Genomic DNA, 24,094 nt, shown 5'->3' on the forward strand with positions numbered 1-24,094 from the left:
CAAGGTTTGGCCACCATGACTTCTATTTTTGCTTTTCATAAGCAGAGTGAGAGACAGACCATATTATCTCACCAACTTCCTCATCAGTTCCTCAAGGGGATGGTTAATCTTTATCCCCCAGTGTCACCACCAGTTCCTCAGTGTTCAATCTTGGTGGTCCTCTCACGTCTCATGCTACCACCATTTGAACCATTGGCAACTTGCTCACTAAACTTACTGTCTTTGGAGATGAGTTTCCTGACAGCTATCACCTCAGCCAGGAGGATCAGTGAACTGTCAGCACTTAGAGCTGACCTACTAGTCCTCAAATTCCATGATAATAGAGTGGTGCTCAGGTCCATCCTGAAGTTTTTGCCTCAGGTTCTATCCACTTTTCATGTGTCACACAAGCCATCATACTTCCAGTGGTTTTCCCCAGCCCCAGTCTAAGGATGAAAGAGTACTCCATTCCTTGGATCTCAAGTGGCCATTAGTCTTTTATTTGGACAGAACAAGGAGGTTCTGTACTGACCCACATCGATTTCTATGCTTTGGGGCTCCAAACTAGGGGAAATGAGCTTTGGATCAAACCACCTCAAGGTGTATTGTGTCAGCTATTAGATCGCCATGCAGGTATTCAGTGCCCTTTACAAGTAAAGGCCCAGTCAACAAGGTCTCAGGTGTCCTCCTCAGCTTTTATGAGAGGTTTCCCTGTAGCCCATATCTGTAGGGCAGTGACTTGGTCTGCAGGAGACACGTTTGTAAAACATTATGCCATAGATGTCAACTCATCTTTGGATGTGTCAGTGGCTAGAGCTGTGCTGCACTCCCTGTTTGTGTAAAAGAATGCCAAAAATCGGGTCATTTCGTAGAAAAAGAGCTGCAGGAACTCATTAGCATAACTCATTAGCATAACTCATTAGCATATGCCACACCCCTTGCCATCACTGGAAGTGTGCTATTAGCATAATTGATTTGCATAAGCATCACCTCCTGACATCGCCTATCCTGGCTGTTTTAAAACACAGATGATAGCTCATCTTGCAGAGTATTTTAATATTAACCAAGGAACTGTGAATACTCAAACTACTGAATGGGAAGAGGAAGGATTGCATATGCACCTTAAGAAGTAATTTAGAGAAAGGAAAGAAACAAATATGAAAAATAAGCTGAAATATTTGTTAACTCAGTTTGCTACATCTCCTAATCCTGATCTTTATCAAGAGTTGCAAAAGGTTAAATACGAGTTGAATAATATATTGTCAATGAAAGCAGAACATGCTTTGAAGTGCATGCACCAGTCATATTGGGAAAGAGGAGAGAAAGCTGGCAGATTATTAGCTCATGATTTCATTGAATTTTAATAAACTGATCTCAGATATATCCTTGTATTTGGATAGATGGGCAACCTTGAACTTGTCATTATGGAGTAAAGTAAATACACTCTAAATGAATATTATACCTTGAATTATATATGTTATGCATGCAATCCCTTTTTATATTCATAAAATTAATACTTTGTTTTGGAAATTTATGTGAGGTTTAACATCACCCAAAATTTCTTTAAAGAGGATACAACTTTAAATAAATGAAGGATGATTTGGTTTAAGCCCTCCAGGGGTTGCCATAAGTGAGCTATGACTTGACGGCACTCTCCACCACCACAAATTATTGGAATTGCTCCTCTCAGTTGGAGTATCCACCTTGAGCTCTCTTAGAGGCCTCTTTTTTGGAACCACTTCTTAAGTGGAATGCATTAGGGTCTACTTATGTTCCTGTAAATCACTGGATTGAAGACCTTATACATTTATCAACATTTGATATCGCATATAGAAGGCATTTGTGTTTGGTCTTACTTTTAGATATTTGGAAATCTTGTATAGATTTGCTAATAGTGTTTTCATAGCCAGCACTGTTTTCTTTTTTCTTTCTTTGTTTTTTTATTTTTATCTGTTTTGCCCTAATAATTTTTTTTAAAAAAAATTAAAAATAGATAGCTGTTAGACAGATCAGTTGTCAGGTATATCCGTTGTTATTAGCCTGTAAAGTTAAATGGTGACTTGGTGTTCAGAAACAGTATGTCTCTGAATACCTAATCCTGATCAGGGGAGAGGACTATAGCTTTCATGCATTCTTGTAACTTCCCAGAAGCATTTGATAGGCCACAATGGGAAACACCTTGGACTGAACTAGAATGAGTGTGTTATTATAGGCAGAATTGCCTGTACTATTTTAAACTGTGTAATGTAATCAATTTGGAAGCTCATTGTATTTCCTCTTGGTCTTTATATACTTTTCCATAACTGCTCTGCATTAAAAAAAAATCTTTTTTTTTAGGAGTTGGCACAAAACTACCACTTTTCTGTCTTCTATGAGTGGATCAAGGTGAGACATTTCTTTAAAGCAATTGTGTGGGTGTTTTGTGGAAGGAGAAAATCCTAAATAACTGGAAAAAGTCCTTTTATGCTAAATACATCAAGAATTAATATGCTAAAGAGAGGGAATGGAGCGTATTTTTGCTCAACTTTGATGTTTGTGGGTTCTAAATACTTTAATTATTTTAAAAGTATAACTCTTAGCACAATCAGCTGCATAGATTAGGAAACTGTTTAAAATTTCTCAGGGTTTTTTTTGCCAGCGATTAACAGACCTTGAGTGAGAATATGAGTGTGGATCACTTGATGGTTGTTCTGCCTTAAACCATTATGCTGTGCTGTAGCTCTAAGTTGGTCCATGAACTCTGCTGCCACAGGGTTTCATTTTCCCTGCATGAAAAAAACCAGTGTGGAGCTTCTATTCAACATCTTGCTAATTTCTCCTCTAAATCAGGTAAAATACATTCAAAGAAGAAAATGCAGGGTGGCTGTGGGTGAAACTGTCCATGACAGAGCTATGCTCCACCTACAAAATGGCAGAGCTAAGCTCCTCATTCCCTCCCCCTTTTAGCTCTTTGGGGCTTTTTTCTGTTCCCAGTTGAGTTAGGGCCAAGCTACAAGTGACAAATGACACTTGAACGGCAAGTGGATCGAGTGGAGCGCAAGTGAACAGGGAGAAATACACTTGCCATTCAAGTGTCATTCGTCACTTGTAGCTTGGCCCTTAGGGTGTATGCTCAACTGCAGTTCAGCTGGGAAGGGGGGAAAGGTGGGTTGCTGGGCCGTCTCACTTATCCAGCATCCCCTTGTGACTACACAAAAGCTGATTTGTAGGTCACAGAGCCCACACGAGTCATGTGGCCCAGGGGGTTGCTGCTATGAAGAGGGGGAGCTAGAGAAGCACTTCTTTTGACACTAGAGGCTCTTTTAGCACAAGGAGTAACAGTGGGAGTAATTCCACCAAGCTTCTCCTCCTCACTGCAGCCATCTTGGTCAGATGTCTTTTTGCCCACGCAGACCTTGTGAATGCTACCGTGATTGTCATTTGCTCAGTCATGGTAAAATGCATTCTTTGATAGTAAAAAGTGCAGTGGTGGTAGAATTCAAAATATATCAACATCTGTAAGGAATCATTGCATCATAATCATGATTGTTGTTATGTTTATTCCCTATCTTGATAATTATAGGGCCAAATGTGACTAATGAACAATAAAGCTTGTGTTGCTTTGTACAACAGAAATCTCTCTTCAGAATTCCAAAAGGAGCCAATGTGACTGTTCTGGTGCCAATTAACACAGTCATTGAAAAGCTAAACAAGACGGAAAAAGATTTCTGGTTAAAACCTGACATGTTACCATTTGTAGTCAGGTATGGTGAGCTGTATATGTACCCTCTTACCTTACAATCTGTATGAACATGTTAAGCTGCCTTAGTCTTTGTCAAAGTGTTGTTCTGTCTAACTCAATGTTGTCTATGGGGCCGTAGCATGAGCGGAAGGAGCTTTTAAACTTTCCTCAACATCATTTTTCCTCACTGTAAATGGCCTTAGGGAGCCCTACTTGCATCATTGTGAAAATACACAGGTACTGGCATCATGTTCACATACATTTTCACAGTGGGGCAAATTGTGCTCCACCAGGGTTGGACAATGGCACCACTGGAAAGGCTTAAAAGTTCCCTCTCTTTCTGCTGTAGTTCTGACTTGAACTGGGGCCCTACACACTTGGTAAGTGAGCTCTTGTATGTGGAACTCCCAATGTATCATGTTGTTAGATCCCCAGACTGGGGTAGAACCTAGGTCTTTTTGCATGTAATGTGTGTACTCTGCCACTGGGCCATAGTTGATAAGCTACCAAGACATTGCTAGGGATACTAATTTGCTCCATGCACCAAGAGAGTCAGAATTAGGACTTCAGTACAGTATTTAGTTTCCATTATTCCAAAGAATCCCATTTTCATTTTAATAAGAGCAGTATCCTCACATTTATATTTGCAGAGATCATTCTTAAAGATGAGTACAGTATCTGCTAAAGTGTTGTGGGAAGGGTATAGGCATCTTCATAGAACTGGGACTATTTGAATAGCAGTCATGGCCTAATCAGGTATGCTAAGTAGTAGGCACCAAAGTATATTGGCAGACAGATCTCTTTCCTGAAACATGTCGTAGGAATAACTGTCAGGCTCCACATCCATTTCATTTTCTTCAGGAAAGGGAATAGCTCATTAAGAAGAGACCTGCTTCTCAGCAATGTTGTTAGTGATTCCTGGACAGCTGTTGCAAAATATTGTACTCTTGCTGCTTAAAACAAAAGACTAGAAAATGTAATTGTGTGCATATACAATCACAGTAGATATTCAGAGTCAGTTTTTGCATGACTGTACTGACAGGGCAATCCTAAGAACACTTTCCTGGGAGTAAGACCCACTAAGTAGACTTCTGTAGTAGTCTAAGTGGATCTGCTTAGGACTGCATTGTGAAGCATTTCATAATTCCCATGCTGCTCTTTGTGATGTGGACTGTAAGAGAGCACATTGCATGCAATCCTCTTGATATACGAGTTTGCCATTTTTGATGAATTGGACAACATGCCTTGATTTTTTGCTTTGATATACATCAATGTGTGCCCTCAAAAATCTGGAAAACTGGAAAATATGCAAGTTGCACTGTTCACAAAAATGTCAAACATAAGTATATCGAATAGTGTGCTTAGCATGTTATTCTTTTACAGTTGGATCACCAAAATAATGACAATTGAACAAGACTACATTTAGGGTAATTTTGCACAACAAAGCTAATTGTTGCATATGTACCAGTATTACATCAGTGCATCTTGCAAAAAACAGTAAAACGATGTCATGTCTTTAAACACCATTATACATGCATCTGAGCCAGGGTCCTGAGAAGTATGGATGTTTTCCATACTGTGTATTTGCATACAGAAAATATATATACTGCATAAAGTATAGGTCTACTTTTTGTAGCAGAAGAGCCAGAGGGTGATTCCACACGAATGGTTTTCCCTGCTTCAGCTTCTAAATGACCTCAATGTTTTCTTGTGTTTCCACATGTGGGAAGGCAATCCTAGCAGCAGATTCGAAGTCACTGCACGTTTTGTCCATTTTTTTTCCATCCTGCTTTCCCCCGACTTATTTGGCCATGCGCAGCAGATTAGGGATTTTAAGCATGCGGAATTCTTTATCCAATGTTCTCCCCACCCTTGCCCTTCTCTCTCGCCCTTTGAATCAACTTAATTTGATTGGCCAATCATGTTTTCTAAGCTACACCCACTACCCTTTCCCTTCCCCTCTTTTTTTTAAAAAAAATGTAAAAAAACATTGCAACATTTCTACAAATCTATGCAGAAACATATCCTGTGTCACATGACAACAGCTGATCAATAACGGGTCCATTTTACAACACGCCAAATTTGTTACTTGTTGCTCGCTGACAGCTGACAGCTTCTGAGGTAGAGTGAAAGTGTGATGGAGGGACTTCAGCGTTCAACTAGTGGTCTAGGCATTTCATGGAAGGAGAAAGAGACCATCCTCAACACAACACCTATCACTAAACCACACTGCTCACGAAGAAAACAGGAAACGGGAAAGATAACAATTTTCCCTCCAAATGTCAATAGCCAATACTCTTCCACAATATCGGCGGGAAGTGCTCTGGCCTATCCAATATGTTTATTTGATGCAACGTTTATGTGTAGCAACGTTTTTTTGTGAGAATTTTTTTTCTAATGTGTTGGTTTGATGCAACGTTTATGTGTAGCAACGTTTTTTGGGGGGGGGGATTAAAAAAAAATGAAGATGTGCATCATTCGACAATTCCCCCGGAAAAAATGATGAGGAATCGATTTTTATCCTGTCAAAAATTCCGCATGATGGACTTTGAGCCGATGAAATGTGCGAAACAAAAGCCTAATGGAATCGGGGAGAAGTGGATTCGTAGGACTCCACCGCAGCATGACTGTTCAGAAAGTCCGATCAAAATTGATCATGCGGAATCCCCCAGAGTCTACTTTATGTAACTCAAAGTACCCTAAAGTATTTATTACTTCCCTTAAGGAACTTGGCTATCAAAGCACCCACTGGGAAGCAGATGCATTCACTGAAAGAAGTATTGGAGAAATTGCCAATTTTGAATTTGGAAGAGATAAGAGAAAATATTATAAAACTTATTGTGAAAGGGTTTCTCCTGTGTGTTAATTCTATAGTCAAAATATTCTAAATTGTCTTTTGTCATCTAATAACAGGGCACACTTCCTCCAAGGTTCTTTTGTGACTGGGGAACTCAAGAAGTATGTGGGTCAGAAAGTACCCACCCTCAACCCACGGATCAGGTGGGAGATAAACAACTACAATGGGGTAAGAGTTTTAAAAAAGAATTATATTCTTGTATACTACACCACTGCCAAATAACCTGTTGAGCCCTTTACATAAAACTTATACAAATAAATCTGTGTAAGAAAGTATTTTGAAACTGGAGAAATGTTAGAGGAGAAGGGAAATATATACAGAAGGAAGAACTCAAAGTTGTATACTATGTGAAATCCTTTTCTCTGCCTTATAATAGTAGATAGATACTCAAAAGTATGGTGAATGGCCAAAATGAAAACATTAGCTTTAGGTAGACAAAATAATAGTCAACATTAGCTTTTGATAGTCATAACCTGCCCATCCTCAGTTCTGTGTGGATCCCACAGTATAACAGTTGCAAAAAAGCACAAAGATTGTGTGGTAGGGAATGGATGTTAACTGTAGACAGTTCCAAGGTGTAAATGTATCTGCATTGTGTGTAGGTGAGGTGAGGGTCTGTAAGCATTTTGCTTTAATTAATACCTAACACAAAATTAAAAAAATAATAGCCTAACACAAAAAATATCATGTTTGATTCTGTTTGCTTTCCAGACTTTAACCATTCAGAATGCAGGAGTTATAACAGGTGACATCCCTGCTATTAACAGTACTATTTATATTATTGATCAGGTAAATTGTTTAAAGTATTGGATTTATGTTTCTTTATTTGTGTAAGTTTAAGGGATTTATGAAGTTTATAACTAAAACCATTTGGGGGGAAAAAACAGAGTCACCTAGTCAATGATCCTCTTCCAATCTCTTTTTTTTTCCTTTTCCCTGAGATCAGGTTTTGTTACCATCACATGGGGATATCCCTCCACCTCGTCCAGGTCTGCAGCAGCAACTTAACATGACACTCTCCTTCAGTAGGTTCAAAGAGCTGCTTGAGGTACACACCACACCTGATAGCATCTAATAGTTTGAATCCACTAACCACTGTACTTGGAAACTTCTTTTGCTGGGATAGTTATAATGCAAAATCAATACAGTAAGTGTAGGCTCTGGTGTATCTTAGGAATGATCTTGAATCTGATTAAGGAGTGAATGAAGAGAGTTTATTCAGGAACTACAACGACAGAAAGGAGAGGAACAGAATAGATACTAACTACCTCACAAAACTGGGAGAGAGGGACTTCTGAGAAGAAGCAGGAAGTAGCCTATCTAACTGTTAGATTTGCTGCTCCCTGCAGGTATTCTCTGTCTTCTGCCTTCTTTGTACACAAGACATTGTATTTCCAACAGTAAGGGACACAGAAGCTCTCTTTAAAAGGAAAATTGAAAAGAAACGAAGATAGTTCTTCAGGCCATACAAAGTGATAGTTGATGTCACTCTTGATTCCAGAACCTCTTTTTGCCAGAGAACATCTCCTTTAGACTTAGGAGGATTTTTTTATTTATCAACAAAACTTTATAACTTCTCATGCAAGGGAACCATGAATAATTATTGTGAAGTGCAGGACTATAGTCAAAAATTAATATAGGAGATGCCTTTAAGCCAAAATTAATTGCATCACAACTCCTTACAATCAATATTTCTGAAACTGGATTGTATGAACCAGGGACTAGGGGGGAAGCAGTCTGTGAAGGTCTTCCAGGGGTTCCACAAGGCCATTGCGAGGATTGAGAGTGAGTGTCCCCTCATAAGGTCTCTCCATTTTCTAGGGAAAATGGCAGGATTGCAGGAATCCCACCTCAGGGGAAAGGAATAGGATTGGCTTTCCCTTGTTTTGGACTTGTAGGGCCACCAGCAGCAGAAGTTTCCTAGCTTCCAAATGATTTCAGAGTAGGGTTGCCAGCTTCCCTTACCTGTAAAGCAGAGAATTGTGCGGGGGGGGGGGAGTTTGCCAAAGCAGATGAGGAGGGGGTATCTTACTGTCTTGCAAGTGTTCCAGAGGCCCTGTTTTTGCTATCTTTGGCCTCACTGAGACACTGTAGATTCCAGTTTTCAATGGGAAGGATATCATTGGGACTGCCAGAACATGCATGTGTGCGATTTTGCCAAGTACTCTGGTGGTTTGTGGCCTGCCTTCCCCACTCCTTTCCTCTCTGATGGACAGGTGAGTGGGGGTGGGGGTAAAAAGTTAAAGGTTGGGGGTTTGGCAACCCTATTTCAGAGCTATAACCATAAGAGGTAAGATGGCGGATTGAATGTCTCCGTGCTCTGTGGAGACCCTTTGCAGATGGAATTATAAATTTCCCTGGAACTGAAAGGGAAAACAAGAGATTGCCCACGTATTTCTGGAGGCTGCTTCACCCTAGATTTGTGGCAGAAGCGGAGGCTTAGGCTATAAATCTGGGGAAAGGCTGCTGAGGAGTTTGGGAAAACATCTTCCTCAGTGCTGCAAAGGAAACCAAAAGGAGATAGATCCAGCCTCCCTATTTCTTAACCTCAACTTCTATAGGAACTTGCTATCTAATATCTACAAGAGTAATTTTCCATTTGAAGAATGAACTCTGACTCTGAATACTGACTTGTAAGCTGATGGTGAGAGACTATTTTTTCAATTAGAACTTTAAAAGGAACTTGGTAAATTAACTTTTCTTAAAATTTAAAAAGCTCTTTAAGAAAGCATTTAAAGTTATTTCTACAAAAGAGGGGTTAAGTGGACTATTATTGCTGCTGTGGGAAAAATTTGACCAGCCGCAAGGTAATTGCTTTGATAATTAAGTACTGTGGAATGTTAAAGTCAACAAGTCTCTAATGTTATCTGAATGACCTTGAAGCTAGAAAGATTTAATACAGCTTACAGACAAAAGCCAGTAGAGGGAGCTGCAGGACTGCAAATAACTATAATAACAGAAATATGGCATTAAAGAAGAGATCTGGGTCACTTGATGAAAAAGCTCTTATGGTGGAATCTATACAGGCATTATTCTCTCAGCTGAATAACTATTTGGAATTAAGATTTACAAAGTTGGAGGAGAGTTTTACAAAGACTGAAGAGAGATTTGAAAAGTTGGAAAGGCAAAAGTCTAAACAAACTGACAAACTGGAGGAATCCTTAAATAATACTACCCAAATACAACAAGTTAGTGACAGAATGGGTATCTTAGAATGTAAAATGGAGGTATCAAGTCAGGAGTTTACAAAGCAACAAGACAACTTATCTCTGTTGGAACTAAAAGAAAAAGAATTTTGCCTAAGAATGAAAGGAGTCCCCGAAGTAGGCAGAGAAAATATTAGAGATAAAATTCTGGAAGCTTTAGCAGAATTTCTAAAGCATGATCAAGAGGAAATGGAACAAGAACTTGATATTGTTTATAGAATTAACACTTGATATACAAAATTAAAGAAAGCACCATGGGATGTTCTTGTCTACTTTGTGAGAAGAATATTGAAAGATCAAGTGTTGCAACAACACTACCAACAGAAGCTTATGATTGATAACACCGAGACAATCTTGTTAAAGGAAATACCAATAGCAATTTTATATAAGAGGAAAGACTATGCCTTTTTAACTGAGAAACATAAACAGAAAAAGATTATGGTCAGATGCGATAAACTGGAGGGAATAATATTCACCTACAAGTAACAGAGATATAGGTTGAACTCTCTTTCCAAAGCAAGGGAATTGTGTGAAAAATATAAAATAGATTTGGAAACTAACAATTTAAAATAATTTACAAGTGATCCTCAACAGCAAAGACAATGGCATTACAAGGACTTAAAGAAAATTCTGGCATAAAATAAAAACTGAATATGGACTATAAATTTATAATCTGGAATATTAATGGGTTAAATGCCTATTAAAAAGGAAGAAAATATTTCATCATAATTAAACAAAAGATAATATGTTGGCAAGAGGCTCATAGGAGAGTAAAAATATTAAATATTTGACATATAAGTATTTGGGGAAAGAATTGGTAGATATGTTTTAAAAAATGGAATAGTATTGTACATAAATACATGACTATAACCAAAAAAGACAATAAAGGATAAATAAGGACGGTTTATAAGAGTAGACGTTAGCATAGAGCGAATAAAGACTTTAATTTTTGGCTTGTATGTACTAAATGAAAAGATTTTTTCATATATACTTGATGGAGAAGTTAATGGGTCTGTTGTATCTAAGTTGGTATTTAATGGGTGATTAGAAAAGGTTTATTTATTTACAGACTGCTAGGCTCTTGGAAAGAAATATTAGGATCTCATAGGATAAACTATTAAAGACCCTTTTCATGTTGATGGATAATATGAGTCTAACTGTTGTTAGGAGATTGAAAAATGGCTCTGTTAAAAAATATATTTATTTTTTAGATAGATAAAATGTATTTAGGAATGGATATGCTTTTGGTTACTAATGATTGAGTTATAAAGGCCTTGAAGGTAAAAAATTTTCTAAATACTTTTTGATTATATTGCGCTGGTTATATTAAGGTTATTGATTAGAGAAAAGATTGTGGATAAATATTCATTTACGTAGAACCCCCTATTGACTTGATGTTGAAATAGAACGAGAAGAACTAATGATATGCTTATTTGAAGACTAGGAAGAAAGGACAGATAGTTAAATGTTAAAGTTAAATTTAGTTTAGGACTTGTATCAGCTTTTGATTGCTTCAAATGGAAAATGGAAATTGGTATATATTCCTACTAATTAGTTTATTTTTATTTTTCTCTCCTTTTCATTGTTTTTTTTAAAAAAATTTGTTTGTTTTTTATATTTTTATCTAGAATGTTTTATTTTTATCTAGTATGTTTTATAATTATGTTGAAAATTTCAATAAAAGGCACTATTCAAAAAAAGAGCTATAACCATAAAATGCACTGTTTGGCAGCTCAGCCCTAGGAAGTTTAATTGATGGAGATGTGTGAAGGAGGTGCAGTCCTAATACAATCCTCATAGTTCAGGCATAAAATTGAACTGGTTTACACTCTGTTTTCCAGTGCAAAAGATTTAATCAGAAATATAACACTCCATAAGTAATAATAGCCAATGGTTGTTTTCAAATGAGTACTGAAAGTTCAGGTTTTGTCTTTTTCTATTTCTATGAGCAGTCCTGTGCTTTTTGGTAGGCCCCTTCCCACCCCTGTTTAGTCAGCCTCTGACTGGAAGGTATCAACCAGTTAGGAAGCTTCTTGTTGTTTCCAGTGTCATATTCTTTCCAGTCAAGGAAAGGAGATTGATCAGAACCTGAGCTAGGGCCTTTTGAATTGGGGTTGCCAGATCCCTATACCCTCCCAGCAGGAGTGGGGGGACCAGACATTTACCTCATGTTGCTTATGTGGTCATTTGCACACACACCCCAATGCTTGCATGATGATGTCATTTCTGGAAGTGACAGGAGCACTCTTTCACTCTGCGTGGGGCCGATTCAGCCCATTTGGGGCCCAAATGGTCCCCAAACAAAGCGAGGGAATGCTCCCACAGCCAGTGTGACAAGACTTCCAGAAGTGATGTCACCACACTCTCTGGGAGCACGCACCACAGGTGTTCCTGGGGTGCCTGCCCATGGTGCGCAACCTCTGGGGAGCTCACCACCTCCCACAGATCGCTGGTGGATAGGCAGGTGAGGGACAAATTCCAGGGAGTTTGCCTGCTACCTGCAGAAACCTGGGAATCCGAGCTTTTATAGATCAGCTACCCTCTGAGATTTAACCCTGTAGGCCATATAGTGGCAATACAAAAATGTGACTTGTTTTAAAATTCAGCTTCTTTTTTTAAGTGTAATTGATGTGGTTCGTACTGTACTGTATTGAGGACTGTAGAGGATGGAGGCCTCTATGAGGCATGTGCCACTTGCTGTGCCATGCACTTTGAAAGGCGGCTGTCAAGTGTATGGTAGGTGCCCCAAAGGAAGACAGATGGCTTGTGGGGGGAGGTCTGCAAAAGTTTTTAATGAAAATGGGGGCCTCCAAACTTGCTAATGTTTGTGAAGAATTGCTCTGAATATTTCTGGATATATATTCCAATTAGAATGTTCAAAATTCTTCATTGATTTTCCTCACTTTGAATTCTTTACTAATCACTTTTGGTTACTAATTTTGTTCTTCTTAAACTTTCAGCAATACCAGTTGATTGAAGAGATTGAATCTTCTGAAAAATATACTATTTTTGTCCCAGGAAACAGTTCAGTTGAGAAATATAGCCAAGCATTTAATATTACAAAACTGGTAAGACCTCTGCATTCTTTGTTTTTAAATATATCAAGTGTATTTATTGCACTTGCCATTCTTGAAGAGTGGTGGTGGCAGGGTGCCATGTCATTGAATCAGATTGTTGATTCAACTTTTTTGTTAGGAATGATGAATACACGATTGGATAGAAGTTACGGAACTCTCTTCTTATATATGATTACTACAGCGGACTATTATATGCACAAAACTATAAGAGTCCATCACTGCCTGCCAGCCAGTTTGGTGTAGTGGTTAAGAGCGGCAGGACTCTAATCTGGAGACCTTGGGTCAGTCCCAGCTTTCTCAGAGCTCTCTTAGCTCCACCCACCTCACAGAGTGATTATCGTGAGGATAATAATAACATACTTTGTAAAACGCTTAGAGTGGGCAGTATATAATTGAATGTTATAATAGAGGAATAGTTGGGCAGTATATAAGGGCAGTATATAAATTGAATGTTATAATAGAGGAATAGTTGATAAAGGTGCTGGAACTTGCAATGATGGCAAAACTTACTTCATTGCTTAGAGAGAAGATAGTACATTTATTGCTGTACGGAAACCCTTTATAGACTTTTTATATGAAAAAGACAATAATGATTTGATAACTTGTGAATTTATGGACTAAGGAATGTGGACATTAGAAAAAAAGAGCTTTTATTTTTAACTTAGAGTAAAAGAAAATACTAATATTTGTTGTGGAAAAAATTGGTAGCTTCCTTTTAGTTTATGTAGTTTATCTTTTCTGTTATTTTTGTTTGTTAGTTGTTGTATAATTGTTCTTTATTATTTTTCTTTTTATTATATAAAACTATCTGGCTATCAGATAAAATTATTACTTACAATTATGGCATTTATTACTTATATTTGCATAGTTCTTATTGCTGTCTCATTGGTGTTGATTATTACTTTTCAAATTACTTATATTGGTGTTGATTATTACTTATATTTGCAGAATTCCTATTGCTGTCTCATTGGTGTTGATTAAAATCTTTAAAATGATCAAGTTTTATCTCCTGTGGTCATTTTTTCTAGGATAAAGACACTGTGAAGTACCACGTCATACTTGGAGAGAAACTTTTATCCAAGGATCTGAAAAATGGCATTCATAAGAGCACAATGTTAGGACTCTCCTACTGGCTGATGTTTTACAGGAATACCACTCAGGTGGGGCTGAGTGACAAATTTCACTTCCTTTCTAGGGTTGTGATTTAATAAGGAATGGCTAAAGTGATATGATATTCACACTCCATTTTTCAAGCAATGGAAATTATGGGAGGTAAATAATTTCTGATGCATTTGATTACATGCCAGATCATGGATGCATTCCTGAAGCTTTTTACTCATGATGAATAATCCAATGGACTACCATAACTAAAAAAAATAATGATCTGTGGGAAGTAAATTAGAGCATCTTTCTTGGGGAAGGGTATGGTTCAGTAGCAGATGGCATGCTTTATACACAAAAGGTTGGAGGTTCAATCTGTGCCACCTCCAGGCAAAAGATTGAGGGCATACTTACACATTACACAATGCTCACATTGTTTCTGAGTCTTGTTTCTGTCAGGTACGTGCTGCAAGTTCTCCACAATTCCCATATGTTTGTGGGCCTGAATCAGATCCAAACTGCAGTGCACAGGAAGTAGGGTACTGTAATGGACCCTGGGAACCATTATTTGCCCTTGGGTGGCTATTTGTGTACTATCCAGGGCAAAGAACACCTCTCTTGGGACATTTCAGGTCAGGAAAATGTGGGGAGGAGATAAGCCCCTCCCCCACACCATGCTCCCAATCCAAACTGGGTCACTGCATACCTGAAAATTGAAGGCTGGGAGGTGATGGAGAGCAGCTATATAATTTTGTATATCTAATAGAACATGTTTTTTGCATATCTAATAGAACATTCCTTTGGCTGACCCAGATATGATGCAAGAATTGTGCAAGTTGTAGTTAAGCCTCAGATAGCACATATTGGGAAAGATCTTTATCTGCCCAGCGACCCTGGAGGGCTACTGCTGGTCAGAGTAGACAATACCGAACTACGTGGGCCAATGGTGTATAGGGCATTTCATATAGACATAGGGTTGCCTGCTGACAGCCTCCATGGAGGTTGTATGCATGCTGAATTCTCCTATAACAAGGAAGAATAACCTTCTGGAACTAACTGCTGGCAAAATAATATGAGAAATCTCTCTCTCCTATGCCCTAACTGTCGAATGCTGGTAAGATTAATGGTTAGAACCACTTTGTGTTTCTGGTGCTTACTTAGACCTTCCCCATCTCTTTTAATTGCAGGCATATGTCAACAAAATCCTCTTAGATGGTCAGTTTTTTGAAACAAGAAATGGAATATTGATTGGCGTTTCTGAAGTTCTCCCAGTTCATAAAAATCGCTGTACTACCAATACCACAACAGTACAAAAGGTAAAGCATTGGTGACCTGTCATCTTCATGCTGTGCATACATGGTCACTGCTATAGAACTGAGTGTGGTAAATCTCAGCTTGTACTCCTGAAGGTTCTTGTTTGAACCATTCATTGTCTAACAATCTTCAAGTTTGAATATACTTATTCTTGCAATTATGACTATGACCTAGTGAGCTGTATAGTATATAGTGAGCTGTATAGTATATAGTATATAGTGAGCTGTATAGTATATAGTATATAGTGAGCTGTGTAGTATAATTGGAATTATACTAGGTTAATAGCTGACTAATGAATTACATTTTAATTTAGACATTCTCAATGCGTGAAGTTTTTTTTTTTTTGAGAATTCACAGATGGTTGATTTGGGAGTCAAAAAGTTCTGTACTGGTTCCTCTCACTGGATATACTTTTGTAGAACCAGCAGAATCTGTCACCCCTCCTGGTTGGTGCTCTCTATCCTTTGTAAGGCTTGTTGATGCCTGAGGGCAGTGGGGGAGTTCTTGGGAAGCTGTTTGTCAAGCAAAATGCCCAAGTGTCTCTCAAGTTGCTATAATCCAGATAGCCTGGATAATGAATATCAGCAAATTCTCACTTCAGTCCAAATAATCTCCAGTCTAGGGATTTTCATAACAGGAAAAAATCATAAATTATATTTCAAATTTTAATATTTGGCAATTGCTGCTTAATAATGATCTACACAAAGAGTGTAAGTAGATCTTGATATAATGACAGATAAACAGGCCTTTAGAGTACCTAAATAATCCTTTTTATTATTTATTTAGATTTTTGAAAATTGATATTTATAATCTGTTCTGTAAAAATGCTTCATGTTGGGTTACATGGAATTGTCTTGGTAAACTATAAAAGGAAAAGTTGTGACCTAGTTATGAAAGGAGTCGTGACCTAAGTTACCTTAATAAAGCTTCATAGGTTGCTTAAAGACTATGCTACAAAAAGACTGAGGCACCCTTTGCTAATACAGACAGACAAGGTGTGTCTATCCCAACTAAGCCCCCCTGGCTATGTAGTCCTACACCAGCCTCGCTATGTTAGCCAGGGTGGAGGAGTTGCTATTATTCTTCGTGAGACCTCCAACTTCTGCAGATCTCCAGTACAAGCTATAGCTGGTATTGACTGCATGTTCTGGGAATTAAAGATAGACTGGGTATCCTGCTTGTTTACAGACCACCCAGCTCCCCTATAAGCATCCTTTCTGAGTTGGCAGAGCTGCTAGCAGACATGGTGTTGGAGACACCTAGACTTATTGTTCTGGGAGACTTCAACATCCATGCTGAGTGTTCCAAGTCTGGCCCGGCTCAGGAATTTATAGCTTCCCTGGCAACCCTGGGCCTCTCTCAAATAGTATCAGGCCCTACACTTGAAAGAGACCACACACTAGATTTAATATTTTGCACTAAGACTTTGAGAGAAAACCTTGGCTCAACATTGGAAATTCAGCCTGAACCATGGTTAGACCATCATCTGCTGAAGGCAAAAGTGAATATAGCCCCAACACCTCTCAAAATGGGAGGTCCAATTAAAATGATTCATCCACAAATGCTCATAGACCATTCCAGATTCCAAAATGCCTCGGGGGATCTTAGAATTCTAGACACATGCTCCACAGGAGCTGCTGTAGGAGCGTGGAACACAAAGTTCCTTGAAGCTATTGGCTAGAGATGGGCATGAACAGCAATACGAACAAAAAAAAGCCATGAACAACCCAATCTGCTGTTCGTGAACAAGCGTGATGCCCCATTCTAAATGAACAGGTGGTCATTGGAAGCCTCATTCATTACTATTCATTGCTGTTCATCAAGCCAGACAGTCTGGCACCTGCAATCAATTCTCTTGGCAACTTAGGCAGGGATTGTCTGAACTCTGTCTGAACTCCTGCTGTTGCCCTGGAAACCCTAATCTAAGCCTAATTTATCTTAATAGGCAGGTCTTCCTTTCAAATGTGGAGCTCCAAATTTGTTACAACAAGGGAGAAAAGACCAGGGGGAAGTGGGGCTCCCAGCTCTGACTTTGCAGACAGTGGAGAGGCTGTTAGCATTTTGCTAGAGAGAGTGCATTGGGGCTTGAATTTTCTTTGTGTGTGGTGGGATAGGGATCTACCCCTTCAAGTTCCAGGGCTGCTGCCAGGCTCTGGACCAAGCTATTATTTATTATTGGTACCTTTCCTGGTGCCTGCTCAGGTCAGTTTCTGGGAGTGGTGCAGTAGGGATCTTAAGCAAACTTGGATGATGGCTGGAGGAGAGCCTGCTGGCCCCCACAAACAGCCAACCATGAACATGTTCGTGAACAGGGCCATGTTTGTGGTTGTTCGTGAGTCCCTGTTCGTGGATGGCAACGAACAACAAACATCATGTCCTTTTCTTTCTGTTCATGCCCATCTCTACTATTGACACCATTGCTCCTTGTCAACTCCTCCAGCCCTTGGAATGGAAGCCAGCACCATGGTTTATCATGGAGCTGGCTGACCTGAAGAGGGCTTGAAGGCATCTAGAAAGACACTGGCAAAAAGCTCACACAGAAGCTGATAGAGCTTGCTACAGAACACACTGGAGGATCTATGAAGTGGAAATGAAAGCAGCAAAGAAATTGTTCAGGATATCCTGACACCTTCTAACCCCTAAATCTGAACCTTTACAGTCCCAAGAACAGACAATTAGCTGTGAGGCCTTTGCTAAATTTTTCGCTGATAAAATGGCACGAATATGCTCTGATCTAGATACTAGCTGCAATGCAAACTAGACAGAAGAAATGCTTAATACACCATCTGGCCTACATTTGGACTGCTTTGAACCAATTACAGTGACAGACCTTAACAGGATCCTGGCATCTATGAAAGCCACAACTTGTGCGCTCGATCCTTGCCCATCATGGTTGTTAAAATCAAGTAAAGATCACATAAGTGAACCACTGAGATCTATTGTAAATCAATCACTAACCCAGGGCTCCTTCCCCTGGCAACTCAAACAGGCAGTTATCCTTCCACTAATTAAAAATCATCCCAAGACAAAACTGATGTGGCCAGTTATCGCCCAGTCTCTAATCTGCCCTTTCTGGGCAAAGAGATTGAGAGAGCAGTAGCTGACCAACTCCAGATCTTCTTGGAAAACTCTAGTGCTCTAGACTCTTTCCAGTCTGGATTCAGACCAGAGCACAGGACAGAGACACCACTAGTAGCATTAGTGGATGATCTCCGTCTGAATATAGAAAAAAGCCATGCCTCCTTATTACTCCTCCTGGATCTGTCTGCAGCCTTTGACACAGTAAACCATGCCATCCTGTTGAGATGTTTAGAAACAGAAGTGGGCATCAAAGGATATGCCCTGAACTGGTTTAAATAGTTTCTCATGGAACAGACTCAAAGGATTGCCGTCGGAGATCAGCTATCTCCAGAATGGGAACTATCTTATGGGGTTCCGCAGGGCTCAATCTTATCTCCCATGTTATTCAACCTCTACATAAAGCCTTTAGGAGAACTCATTCACAGCTATGGAGTGGGATGTCATCAATATGCAGATGACACCCAACTCTATATCTTGCTATCCAGCTCCCCACAGGATGCAGTAGAAATCTTAGATTACTGCCTGACAGCCATGGTGAAATGGCTGAAAAAAAACAAATTGAAATTGAACCCAGACAAGACTGAAGTGATGCTTGTTGGGAAGACAGAGATCTTGAAAAACATTGTACTCTCCACTTTCGATGGAGTTCGTCTGACCCTTGCAAACTTGGTTAACAGCCTAGGGGTTGTACTGGATCCAGCACTACTACTAGAAAAACAAGTTAAGGCAGCAGCAAAAAAATGCTTACTACAATCTCACTCTAGCCTGGAAGATGGCTTCTTACCTCGAGATGGCTGACCTGGCTACCTGGATCCATGCTATGGTAACATCAAGACTTGACTATTGTAATGCACTATACGTCTCATCTAAGTTAACTAGGAGGCTCCAATTGGTGCAAAATGCTGCAGCTCGACTGTTAGCAGGAGCAAGCAGGAGCATGAACATCACTCCCATCCTACAGACACTCCATTGACTACCTATCAGTTACTGTGCTTAATTCAAGGTATTGGTTATTACATACCTCTTCACAGCCTTGGCCCAGCATACCTATGGGACTGCTTCCCTCCCTATGTCCTTCCATGGCAGTTTCACTTATCTGACCAGGGGCTCTTGCAGGTGCCAGCCTGCATGTGGGTGAAATCAACAGCAGCCCGCACATGGGCTTTCTCTATAGTGGTCCCTACCCAGTGGAACGGCCTCCCTGAGGAGGTCAGGAGAGCCCCCATTCTCCTGGTTTTCTGCAAATGATGCAAAACAATTATTCAAAAAGGCTTTTTACTCTGATAGGAGGGAAGTATTGTAGGTAGGGGTTCTCAGATGCTTTGCTAATGAGGGGACCGTAGACTTCACCACTATGTTGCCTTGCATATTATCTGGTGCTTTAAATATGTACTCCTATATATTACCTGTGTTTCATGTTATTTAATGTCAGTTCTAGAACTGATTATGTTCTGTTTCAGCAATTCTTCAGCTTTTCATTGGATCCTTGCTAATGCTATGTCTTTGTAAAATCCTATGACGTTGTTTATGGCAATGTCCTTGACACAGTATGGAAATGTCCTTGATACTGATTGTATTAATCTCACACTATGTAATCCACCTTGAGTCTCAGCAAGAAAGGTGGATTATAAATGACATAAATAATTAAAATAAATAATAAATAAAATATACTTGCTGCTTATCTGCTGTATTATGCTTATCTGCTGACCATAATACACTCCTATAATTCTGATATGTTTACTATGCTGTGAATCGTGCATTGATTTCTCCCTGCTCCTTTTCCCCCTGTAGTCGAGATGTGCAAAATGTAACAAAAAGTTCAAGTGCCCACCAGGATCAGTGCTTGCTGTAAGTCTTGATTTGCTTCAAAAATTTATTATTTCTTTTCACAAGATAGTGGTGGTTGGAACAGGTTGCTTCACTTGTCCACTATTTGTCCTAAGTTTGATCTAAAGAAGCAAATGTTGTTGGCCAAAATTCTATTAGTTTCAGTCACCACTTAACAATAAAGAATGAAGCACATTGGACTGAATCCAAAGAGTCTGTGAGGTGAGCAGCTTCCTCCACAACCCCCTCAACTTAGAAGAAGGTTGCCTTTGGATCTGACCCAGTGTTTCTTTAACAAACTTGTATTGTCTTGGGAATTAATAATTTTTTAATAATCCAAGCAAGCAGAATTTTGTTTTGATCAACAGGAATCGGCGACGTCAGAGAATCTCCCTCATTGCGAATATAAGTTTGGAAAGGATAGATTAGTTGGCTGTCATTTCACCTGCATTAAAGTTTCCTTAGTAAGTAAGGTTTACTGTATAGCTATATAAATATTGTATTGTATTTCTCCTTTCCAAAGTGGCTTTTTATTATTGTGTTTATGTATTTTAAACATCCTGCATTGCTCCTTGGGGCAGAAACCTGGGATATGTATGTCATTAAATAAATAAAACAAATATGTAGCAGCAGCATATGGAACCATCCTATTTCAGTCCTACTCATTTCATTATGACTTGCACAAAAAATTTTGCTACATGGTTCAAAAAGAGTGTGAGCCAGTTTCTGTCACTGCAGAATGCCTCTCTAGTCAAGCTGCGCAGAGCTGGGACCCACTTTCAAAATATGACATCTTTTCTTTGATGCTGACTAATGGGGGTCCAGAAGGACAAGGTGGTTACCCTTCTCAGCATCAAATGAAAAGGTGTCCCAGAACTGACTAATCACATTGTTCAGAAGTGATTCTGCCTAGGCTGAAAAACTATATATTTGAGACTTGAACATCTGAGCCTGTTTTCTGCTTGTATCAGCCCCACAGCCATTATGCTACTGTCTTGTTTATGCTATTATATTATGTGAGTTGCATTACAGTGCCTTCCTAAGCTAAGCTGACTTTAATTGACTTTGAAGTATGTAACGGTGTGTTTAGGATGGCAGTGTTAGATAGCAATCCTAGGCATGTCTACTTAGAATAAGCTTCATTTTATTCAATGAGACATTCTCTTAGGAATCTTAGTCACATTTTAGCCCGTGTTGTTATTTCCAAGGGGTAGAGGTGCGGGGTATTTGTGCTACTGATATTTGGTGATTATGTTGTACTGCTTTTTATTTTGTTGTTCAGTGGGGAATTGAACTGGGTTTTAATTATTGTAAGCCACCTCCAGTTCTGTTAGGCGCAGAGGTGACACAAATGATAACAACCTAGCCTCCTACCACCAGGGTATGGTGGGAGCTGGAAAGAACTAGGCCGGGGGTAAGATGTGATCTGTTGTGAGGAAAGCATATTTCCCAGCACTCAAATAGCAAAGTTACAAGGCAAATGCAATTTGTTCCATGTCACATCGGTGGTTGACTATTCAGTTTTGGAATAGTATGTGGAATAAAGTTACATGGGCACCTGCAGGCCTGTGGAACCTCACAGGTGATAAGCAGCACACTCTCAGAGCTGCTAATGCCATATTAGACATGGAGCAACATTTTTATAGTGACATCTCAAGCATTGAATGAATATGGCAGACATTACATATGTGTTAAATGTGAAAAAATGCCTAAGTCATTTATAAATCTGTGCAGCATTTTCTCTACTATCAAGAGTTTTACTGTGTTGTTCATTTCCCAAGGTCTCTGTCTGTTGTCAAGGTTACTATGGCCATATGTGCGAAATGTGTCCAGGAAAACCTGGCAATTGGTGTTCTGGAAATGGCATATGCCAAGATGGCATTTCCGGCAGTGGAGAGTGCCAGTGCCATGAAGGTTTCTATGGTACAGCCTGTGAAATGTGTCAGCCAGGGAGATATGGACCCAGCTGTAAAGCAGGTGACTAATTGCTGAAGTGCTGCTTGGAATTTCTGAGATACTTTGGGGTTGGGGGACTATTCTAGAATGTTCAATAAGCTTTATGACTTTGTAATATTCTTAGCTTCTAGCATCCAGTACTGTTGGATTACTTTACTTCTATAAAATGGTTTTTCTCTGCCCTGATTACCAAACTAGACCACTTTTTTTCTTTGGAACTTCCATACCACATTATGCTGTAATCATCCCTTTTCCAGATTTTAGTACTCTTACCAAACTTGCATTACTTCCTGCCCTGCAAATGTACCATCCCCATCATTTTCCTGCAGTCCGGCCTTTGCAGGTGCCATTTTCACAGCATGTTTTTTCCTGCAGTAGCACCATGGGAGTTTCTGAGAGTTCTTTTAAAAGCCAGTAAGTGCTACAGTGTTGTGATGTAATAACAATCTATTGCTTATCTATTTCAAGTTTTAATAGAATCATTATAGTACCATTACAAATGCATAAAGAAAAACAAAACAAAGAAAGGGGAGGAAAACAGCCACGATGATCATGATGACTCTGCCCCTGAGAGACACTGTGAAATTGCTGCCAAGTACATTTGGTAGGGAAAAGTAGAAAAAAAGATGAAGGAAAGTGTGTAGAAAACTCCCAAGCAAGAAAGTTCTGTTATGGGTGCAGATACCTCTGTGTTCACAGTGGTGATGATGATAGCAACTCAGATAATTTTTACCATGTCAAAGCAGACATTGGCCGTTTCCACATGCCCTTAAGGGGACAGCCCACTCACCAAACGCTGGCAGCTTTTCCTCATGAATCCAGACATTTCTGTTTGCAAAATTATTGCAGGATGTCTGGCTTCCATTTTGGGGGGTGTCTTTTTTGGGTATGCCCTTTCCGCAGTCCCAGAAAAGGTGCCGAAAAAATGAAAACCAAACAACCTGCATCCGTTTTGCAAATGGAGACATTGCCAGCATTCCAGTAGTGTGCAGTCCCTTTAAGGGCATGTGGAAATGGCCATTATTAGCAGTTATGTTAAAGGAAAGACGTGTGCATAGTAATAAGGAAATTGTAGTGTTGATGAGGTTGTAAAAACACAACATGACTTGATGCTAGACTGGTGTACATATATCTGACACAGAATTGGTGTTTTCTCCACAGAATGCAATTGCAAGAATGGTACATGCAATGATGGACTTCTGGGAGATGGAAGTTGTTTATGTAACCCAGGCTGGAAGGGGATCAACTGTGACAAAAGTAAGTGAAGAAAGGAGATATGGGTACAGTGCAGACTGTTTTTGCAGAGAGGAAGTCATGATGTTGTCAACAGTGGAAACAAATTGAAGACATTTCAAAACTTATGAGATAACTTCCAGAAGGGCAGCAATAAGACATGAAGTCCCGTGGTAACTCAGGGATACACTAGTTATTGATAAAATTCTTAGCCAGTAGCTTACTTAATCAGGAATATGAAATGGAATGAGAAAGAAGCTCAGCTGAAACTTAAAAGGTCAAATGGTACAGTGGAAAAAGGTGATAAAACAGTGAATTGTTTATCAGTAATTAGATATACTGATAAACAATTCACTGTTTTATCACTTTTTTCCATTGTAGCATGTCAGTATAGCCAAATCTGCAGACACTTGAATCCGGAGACTGGAGCCATGAACAGACAAGATACATCTTTCGATAAACCTGAAAACAACCCCAGATTTGTAGAAAAATCTGAAATCCAAAAAAATATATGGATAGCCTCCCAAAATTATACAAGCAGATCCTGTAGCTTTAAGAAATGAATGCCCTCTCACTGGCTATTGTGGGGGTTGCTAGGCAACCACTACAGTACTTCCAGCCTTCAAGCCTTGGTTTCTGTCAGTAAAAGACATGGGAAGGGACAAAGCCCTTTCCAGGGCTGTTTTGACCTTTGAAGGGGGATTCATTGGGGGCAGGCCCACCAGCAATCACTGGGTGACAG

The 24,094-nt window shown here is 39.4% G+C and overlaps 1 protein-coding gene across 3 annotated transcripts in view; it reads left to right on the forward strand.

The window, feature by feature from the left end:
* Positions 1 to 24,094, forward strand: part of STAB1 (stabilin 1) — a 154,092-nt gene that overhangs the window by 78,293 nt on the left and 51,705 nt on the right. For all 3 annotated transcript variants that reach the window (XM_054976233.1, XM_054976232.1, XM_054976231.1), the window contains exons 28-39: positions 2,317 to 2,364; positions 3,592 to 3,722; positions 6,614 to 6,725; positions 7,269 to 7,346; positions 7,504 to 7,605; positions 12,724 to 12,831; positions 13,869 to 14,000; positions 15,129 to 15,257; positions 20,128 to 20,184; positions 20,532 to 20,627; positions 21,945 to 22,140; positions 23,281 to 23,376. In XM_054976233.1, the coding sequence (XP_054832208.1) occupies positions 2,317 to 2,364; positions 3,592 to 3,722; positions 6,614 to 6,725; positions 7,269 to 7,346; positions 7,504 to 7,605; positions 12,724 to 12,831; positions 13,869 to 14,000; positions 15,129 to 15,257; positions 20,128 to 20,184; positions 20,532 to 20,627; positions 21,945 to 22,140; positions 23,281 to 23,376 (1,285 nt within the window). The remainder of the gene's footprint in view (positions 1 to 2,316; positions 2,365 to 3,591; positions 3,723 to 6,613; positions 6,726 to 7,268; positions 7,347 to 7,503; positions 7,606 to 12,723; positions 12,832 to 13,868; positions 14,001 to 15,128; positions 15,258 to 20,127; positions 20,185 to 20,531; positions 20,628 to 21,944; positions 22,141 to 23,280; positions 23,377 to 24,094) is intronic.

The sequence above is a fragment of the Eublepharis macularius genome, chromosome 4 (genome assembly GCF_028583425.1).
Source record: "Eublepharis macularius isolate TG4126 chromosome 4, MPM_Emac_v1.0, whole genome shotgun sequence".
In the NCBI taxonomy this organism is placed as follows: Eukaryota; Metazoa; Chordata; class Lepidosauria; order Squamata; family Eublepharidae; genus Eublepharis; species Eublepharis macularius.